The 7,455-nt window shown below is 33.7% G+C and overlaps 1 protein-coding gene across 1 annotated transcript; it reads right to left on the reverse strand.

Annotated features, from left to right (window-relative positions):
• On the reverse strand, positions 4,678-7,203 carry LOC18595501 (serine/threonine-protein kinase TOR). Its single transcript, XM_018122988.1, has 6 exons — positions 6,829-7,203; positions 6,364-6,517; positions 6,071-6,275; positions 5,814-5,997; positions 5,561-5,684; positions 4,678-4,964 (listed from the first exon to the last, which is right to left on the reverse strand). Exons 2-4 carry the CDS (start codon positions 6,465-6,467, stop codon positions 5,842-5,844), a joined length of 465 nt encoding a protein of 154 aa, XP_017978477.1. The 5' UTR covers positions 6,468-6,517; positions 6,829-7,203; the 3' UTR covers positions 4,678-4,964; positions 5,561-5,684; positions 5,814-5,841.

A 7,455-nucleotide genomic window follows, 5' to 3' on the forward strand; every position in this document is an offset into this window, starting at 1 on the left:
CATGAAGGGAATAGATAAAATCTGATGACTGTATGCGGTTGACAGAACTCTGCTGAATTCTTTATGAAAATCTGTTAACATATATTACTGTAAATCATTCCAGATTTCTGCACATGTATATACACATATATAATCTAAGTGTACAATGTCATATATAATCTAAGTGTACAATGTCATTCTCTCTATATGACAAGAATAAAATTTGCTGGAATAAAGTAAGCAAAATATACACACACTGAGAGGGAGCATATACTTAGGGGGAACAATTCTCATTTTCTGTAGAAAACTACAAAGAGTAAAAAGACACTATGCTATTAATCAAGGAATGTTTTGTCATCATCAAAAAGGGGGAGATTGTTGGCTTCATTAGTTTTTGATGATAATAAAACATTTTCATTTATTTATGTCTAATATCTTTACTTAAGCGTGCAGGAAAATTAATATATGAAATTAATTATTCAACTCTTCAAAGAGTATATAAAAAGAAAAAGAGGGATAAAAATAACAAGATGTAACTGTCTAACAAGGAGGAAGCTTATTGGTAAAACAAGGAAGAATGTTGGTTGACCAAGTTTCAAATTAGAGGAATGGCGGGCTGAAGAGTTTGAGAAACAAAACTAACTTAGTCGACCAAGTAAGTCGACTAAGTGCTCTCTGCCAGAATCTGCAACTTGAAACAGAACTAACTTAGTCGACCAAGTCAGTCGACTAAGAGTTCTTTGTCTGTAAATTGAACCAGATCACTACAAGACCGATTAGCAGTTAGAACTCATCCTCAATTATTTTCAACGGACATAAAATTACCAAACTACCATCAGAGTTGCATCTCCAAGTATACAAAGGTCTTCCAACAATTATAAACAAGTTTTTAGAAGCCTTAAATGAGATATGAGCTATAAAAAGTTGAAAAAAATAAAAAATCTTCACTACACCTGTCTGCACTTAAACGCCTACTCTTTACATTTGTATTTTGCACTCAATCTTGTACCAATAAGATCAACCAGTGATCATAGGTACTTTCTTTTACTACTCTTCTTGTATTCTTAGAGTGAGGAAGTCACTCTAAGGGGTTATTCAAGCTTGGGATAGCTTGATTGTTGTAGGTTGTGGTTGAGCCTTGGAAAAATCACTTTGGGTTTTAGTTTAGCCCGTGAAAAACTAGTGTAAAAGTTTTTGGCAGAGCCTTGAAAAGCCATTGTCAAGCTTGGTGAAAGCTTGTGAATTTCACCAGTTCTTAGTGGATTTGTTGGGAAAATCCTTGGTTGGATAATCAAGGTAGTGGATGTAGGTCTTGGACCGAACTACTCTAAATTGTTGTGCATCTTGTACTCTGTTTTTATTTTCTTAAGTTCTGAAAATTAGTTTCCAATATTGTTAAGAGCCAAAGTGTGCTATTCACCCCCCCCTCTAGTACATATTATTGAGACCAACAGAAAGTGTGTGAATTGAAGAAGTCATTATATAGGCTAAAACAGTCACTCAGAACTTGGTTTGGGAGGTCTTCTTCTATAATGAAAGCATTTGTTTATAAGCAAAGTAACTCAGACCATACTTTGTTTATAAAACACCAAAAGGGGAAGGCAGCAGCTTTAATCGTGTATGTCGATGATATGGTCTTGACAGAAGATGACCCATGCGAAATAAAAGCATTACATGAATATTTGGCTACTAAATTTGAAATGAAGGTTTTCGGCCAACTTCAATATTTCTTAAGGATTAAGGTTGCAAGATTGAAACAAGGGATTTTCCTTTCACAACAGAATTATGTGCTAGATCTCTTAACCGAAATTGGGATGCTTGCTTGCAAACCAGCAAACACACCCACCCATAGAGATGAATCATGAGCTTGGAATTTTTCTATATCAAGTTCCAACAAACAAGGGTCGTTATCAATAGTTGGTTGGGAGATTAATTTATTTGTCATACACAAGACCGGATATAACTTATGCTGTAAGTGTCGTAAGTCAGTTTATGCATGCACCAAGTAGAGAACATATGAATGCAGTATATCAAATCTTAAGATACTTGAAGAGTGCTCCAAGCAAAGGTTTGTTGTTATCAAAAAATGGTGTTTCTGACATTGATGAATTTACAGATTTTGACTAGGCAGGTGATCAAACAACCAGAAGATCCACATTTGGTTACTTTACTTTCGTGAAAGGTAATCTTGTCACTTGGAAAAGCAAGAAGTAGAAGGTTGTGGCAAGATTAAGTGCAGAAGTTAAATTTTGAGGTATGGCTCATGGTGTATGCAAATTATTATGGATTAAGAATATTCTCAAAGAGTTGAAAATTGAATATGGAAAACCTACAAATCTTTATTGTGATAATAAGGTAGCCATTGAAATTGCATAAAATCTTGTACAACACGATTGCACCAAGCATGTTGAAATTGATTGACATTTCATCAAGGAAAACCTCGATCAAAAAATTATACAATTTCCATTTGTCCAGTCTGAAGGTTAGTTAGCTGATATTCTCACAAAAGCAATTTAAAGGAAAATGTTCCATGGTATAATTGACAAGTTGGGCATGATTGATATCTATGCTCCAACTTGAGGGGGAGTGTCAGCATGAGTTGTAATTATTAATTCTAAGAATATTTTAGAGAGAATATTTTTCTATTTTCTTTTTACTTTGCTTTTACTCCAAGGAAGTTTAGGGTTAAAATACTTTCTTATTTACCATTTTCTTTACATGCACACTAAATAGGTTTAGGTTTAGTTGGCTATTATAATTACTTGCACACCAAGTAGGTTTAGGTTTAGTTAACTATTATAAATAGCTCCTTATGTAGTTTTTTAATTTTTATCAACCAGTTTAGTTCTTTTCTTAGATTTTCAATATTTTCTACAGTTCTTAAATAAGAAACTTATTTTGAAAGCTTGTAAGAAGAGTTCCAAGGAAAACCTTAATGAATATGTAAGTTTTAACCAAGTCTATTCAATCAAACAAGGGCAAATAATCACTTTGAAATACTTAAAACATTTTTCAAGTTTAAATCAAATTAAAGCAACTTAAGAGGAATATTTTAAGAAAGGATTAAGTAATGATGGTAGAGAAAGCAAATCAAGAAGTGAAAAATGTAAGCAATTTGTGAAATGGGTTTTCTTGAAATACAATGTAAAAAATCAAAGTAAAAATGAAAATGAAAACACAAAAATTTTGTAGAGGTTTGACTTTATCAAATGCCTACATCCTTTCCCTTAACAAGCTAAGGAGTTTTAAATCCACTCAAGGAAATATACTTTTTACGGGACCAAGCATGAAACCCTCACAATGCTTTTTCACGATAGCAAATGGAACCTTTACAATGCTTTTTCACTTGAGCAAGTGGAACCTTACATTGCCTTTTATCTAGAGCAAGCATAACCCATACAATGGCTTTTAGCTAGCTCATCCACAAACCCTCACTAACTTTTTAAAGATGAGTTAGAACCTTTACAAAGAATAGCAAAAGTGCCTTTCAGAGGTGGATTTTGCTAGTTTAGTACAATGGAGGAAGAATGCCTAGCAATGAGTATAAAGATAAGATATAAATATTGAACTGAAAGCACAAAAAATATTTTAGCTCAAAAAGGTTTGGTTTCTCTCTTTTTCTTTTGAGACTTTGATCTTGAAGAGTTTGGCCTTTTTCTTTCTTTTTCCTCACTTTGAAATGCTTCCAAATGGTCCGTTTTATAGTTGTAGGAGTCTTGGAGTCGTTGAAGATGATTAAGGTAAGAAGTTAGCCGTTTTCTTTTTTAATTTTGTGTCTAACGATCATTCATAGTTGAGTATAGAAGTTCTCTAGTCGATCCACTTCCAAAAAGCTGGCATTTTTCAAATTTAGGCTAAGGTAGTCAACTAGATAGTAGCTTACACTACAAAAAAACAGCCTTTTTCCAATGGAAATTTTCGTTGGAAAAAGGCTGAATTTCGTTGGAAATGCCCTATTCCGACGGATTTCTAATGGAAAAATCCGTTGGAAATTTCGTCGGTAATACTTTCCGTTGGAAAATTTCGTTAAAAAAAATATGATTTCTGTTGGCTATCTCATTGGAATTCTGTTGGAAACTATTATCAAAAGAATTCCGTTGGAAATAATTTCATAGGAAATGAATTTCCAACGGAATTTTGTTGGAAATAATTCCGTAGGTAATGAATTTCTAACGGAATTTCGTTGGAAATTTCCAACAGAATTTTCTATTGGAAATGCTTTTCTAAAGGAAAAAACGTTGAAAATTTCCAATGAAATTTTTCGTTGGAAAAAAAATTGCTACGAAAAATTCATTTGAAAATTTCCAACGAAATTTTTCGTTAAAAAAACATTTCCCATGAATAATTCCGTAGGAAATTAATTTCTAACGGAATTTTGTTGAAAATTTCTAATAGAAATTCCATCAGAAATGCTTTTCCAACAGAAAATTGCGTTGGAAAAGCAGTCCCGATGGTGCATTCTTAATTTCTTCACGTATGCATCACTAAGGCATTTGAATCAGCAATAAGACTAAATTGCCAGCGGGGAAGAAAGTCACCAAATTCTTGATATCTATCGAATTGCTTGTTGATAGATTGATGCAGATCCTCAAAGAAGTACAACAATTTCGTGTTTGCACTCATCGAAATTTTGAGTGAAAAGTTCAGGTTTTTCTTTATTTAGAAAAAAAAAATAGTTATAATATCACATAGGAAATCAACAAAAAAATTCCTAGTTAACAGAATTATATGTATAGCATAAAATGTTAAAAACAAAACAACCATACAAAGTTGCATCTAAGCTAATTTTATTAGTTTCAAGGTATTTCAATCTGATTAAAAATACAAGTTACACAAACCTCAGCTTCTTCGATAGCGTCCTCTCCAATGCCCTATGAGATACCATCAGCAAGAGATGCTTCTGCCCTTGCTCGACGAAGTGAAGCTTTCGGATCTAACATCTCTTCTCGGATCTTAGCTTCTCTCATGATTTTCAAGTCTTTTTCCTGCAAAAAAAAACCATTAGAAATTACAGCAATCAAAAACAATAAATACAATTGCATCAAAAAAGAAAAACCAAAACTCTAATGACTGACAAAAAATATCATTTACGGGACACAACAGTGAGATAGTTAAGGCAAGAGTAGCTTAACCATAATCAAGGGAAAAAGACAAAGCAAGACATTGAATATTAGATACAATGCCTAATTTGGACAACACTTACCACTCAGTAAATATCAAGTCTTTTTTATCTAAGGCAAAAAGCTAACAAACCCTATAATTCATCTTTGAACAAGAAAACTCATACACTTACTAATTTTCTAATTTGTAATTTAAACAAAAGCATTGCTCCAGTCCACCTAGCATCATATTATCAACTATCAAGAATGTGAAATCTTGTAATTTAGATGATAACATTATAATTTTTATTATTTCAGAATCCAGCAGTTCAAATATTTTCTTAGACATGCAACCATTAGGCAATTAATAGGCCTATGTAAAATCAATTAATAAAGAGACACGTAAAGATGACAAAAATTTTCTCGATAATGTAAAATTAGATAAAATCACACCTCATCATTTAAAGCAGCAAAAACTGTACCTAAACTATCGGCATGTGCTAAAAAGTCATCGAAACCTCTATTTCCATGGAGAGAGGAAAATATAGAATGGCGAACAGTAACATCAGCATCTGCAACAGCTACAATGAGAAGCTTCTCCATAAGCTGCAAAAACCCAGTATCAATTTATGAGCAAGCATAATGCATCAGAAAGATTCTAACACAGGTAAAATCCAATACATTAATCTCATCACAACACTTAATAACTAATAATTAAAAAACAAACAAACAAACCTCCTCAACAAGACTCCTTCGTTTTCTTCTAGCTCAGTTTGACCAACTGAAACCAAATTGCATACACACAACTCCGGAAAAAGAATTTGCAACAGCATAAGGCGGCATCTTTTCGTGTGGCTCCATCCTCATCATCAAGATACACAACAACTGATTCTCTTGCAAACTCAAGAAGTTCATGTCCCTAAACCATAGAATAGATTTAGTGCTCCATTACAGTTTTCATCAGATATCCAGTATAATATAGGTACACACACCCTGAAATTAAAACGAGCAAGAGTCTGCAAAGCAAGTTGAACCAGGGCTGAACCACTAAGCTCAGACATTGGCTGAGGAATATTTGCAGCAGTGCCTCGAACCAAGGCGGCAGCTGACCTTGCCTGAAAATATGGGGACTTTAAAAGAACCAAGGATATGGAATCAAGAAGCCGATCTTGAATAGTGGGTAGCAAAGATGGAATGCTGAAACAGAACCAAGTATTTGTGAAATTAACACCCCTCAATTAGTCTCTAAAAGCATCCAAATACAAAGTCATGACTGCCCACATACCTCACAGTTATTTGCTCAAGTGCTTCAATAAGAGTGGGAGAAAGACCAGCAGAAAACATAACATCAAGGAGACAACGGACATGGGACTCCACTGCATGTCCCATGGCTTTTGTAATGTTTCCAACACAAGCCAAAACTTCAAGTGAGAGTCTACCTTTGAGTGGAGCAATCAACAAATAAAAGAATATATATGCAAACAGTTAGACACGTTGTTCCTTATCAAATAAAAATAGCAGAAACTTCTAATTAAAAAATCCAAACCACAGAAAATACAACTTAAAAAGGGAAATAATGAGACTTATGAGACTCATAACAAAAGAGAAAAAAAAGGTGACGTAATGTACAATGCCGTGGTTCTCTTGAGGACCTGTTTTATACATTTCAACGTATTTGCCCTTTATAAAGAGAAAACGAAGATGGCAATACTCGTGGCCGATCAAGTTGACTCCTATATGATACACGCACCTTAAATATTCAAAAATCCCCTTCTCGTCCCTGCCATAACTGATGCTTCGGCTATGCCCATGTTTATGACCACTGCTATTGTTGTTGTTACTGTTGTCGTTGATGCTGTTTCCAATGCTACCATCCGACCCTTCTTCCTCGTGTCCTCCCTCGCCTCCCGCCTCCTTCAACGACCCAAATAGAAGCTTTTTTTTCCTTAAATCATAAAATTAGATTTCTTTTGATTTGATTGAGAGCAGATATAAGGGAGGGAAAGATAAACAGAGAGGGACCAGGAAGATGGAGGAAGTAAAGGCAAGGCAAGGGACAGGGGATGAGACTAAGGCGGGAAAGATTGAAAATTTGGGAAAAGATATGAGGAAAGAGTTGGGCATGTAGGCCTAGTTATATAGTATTTGACATGGGTTTCTTATTAGATAGTTAATTATTTATAAGAATTATTGGTAAAGTTGGTAGATTTTTAGAATTTTCATTTTCAATGTTTGAGTTCGAGTCTTATCACAATCAATTGATATATATATATATATATATATATATTATTCATGAACTATTAGTATTAATATACTTATTATATATTAATTAATATTATCAAATATATAATACTATTTTGTTGTTTATATAATATAT

This window comes from Theobroma cacao, chromosome 6, assembly GCF_000208745.1.
Source record: "Theobroma cacao cultivar B97-61/B2 chromosome 6, Criollo_cocoa_genome_V2, whole genome shotgun sequence".
Taxonomy (NCBI): domain Eukaryota; kingdom Viridiplantae; phylum Streptophyta; class Magnoliopsida; order Malvales; family Malvaceae; genus Theobroma; species Theobroma cacao.

Excerpts from the sequence above, each read along its gene's own strand:
- LOC18595501 (XM_018122988.1), bottom strand. The coding sequence starts at position 6,467 with ATGGGACATGCAGTGGAGTCCCATGTCCGTTGTCTCCTTGATGTTATG. Across the intron at positions 6,276-6,363 it reads CTTGAGCAAATAACTGTGAG|CATTCCATCTTTGCTACCCA; the intron begins GTATGTGGGCAG and ends GTTCTGTTTCAG. Across the intron at positions 5,998-6,070 it reads TTGCTCGTTTTAATTTCAGG|GGACATGAACTTCTTGAGTT; the intron begins GTGTGTGTACCT and ends TCTATGGTTTAG.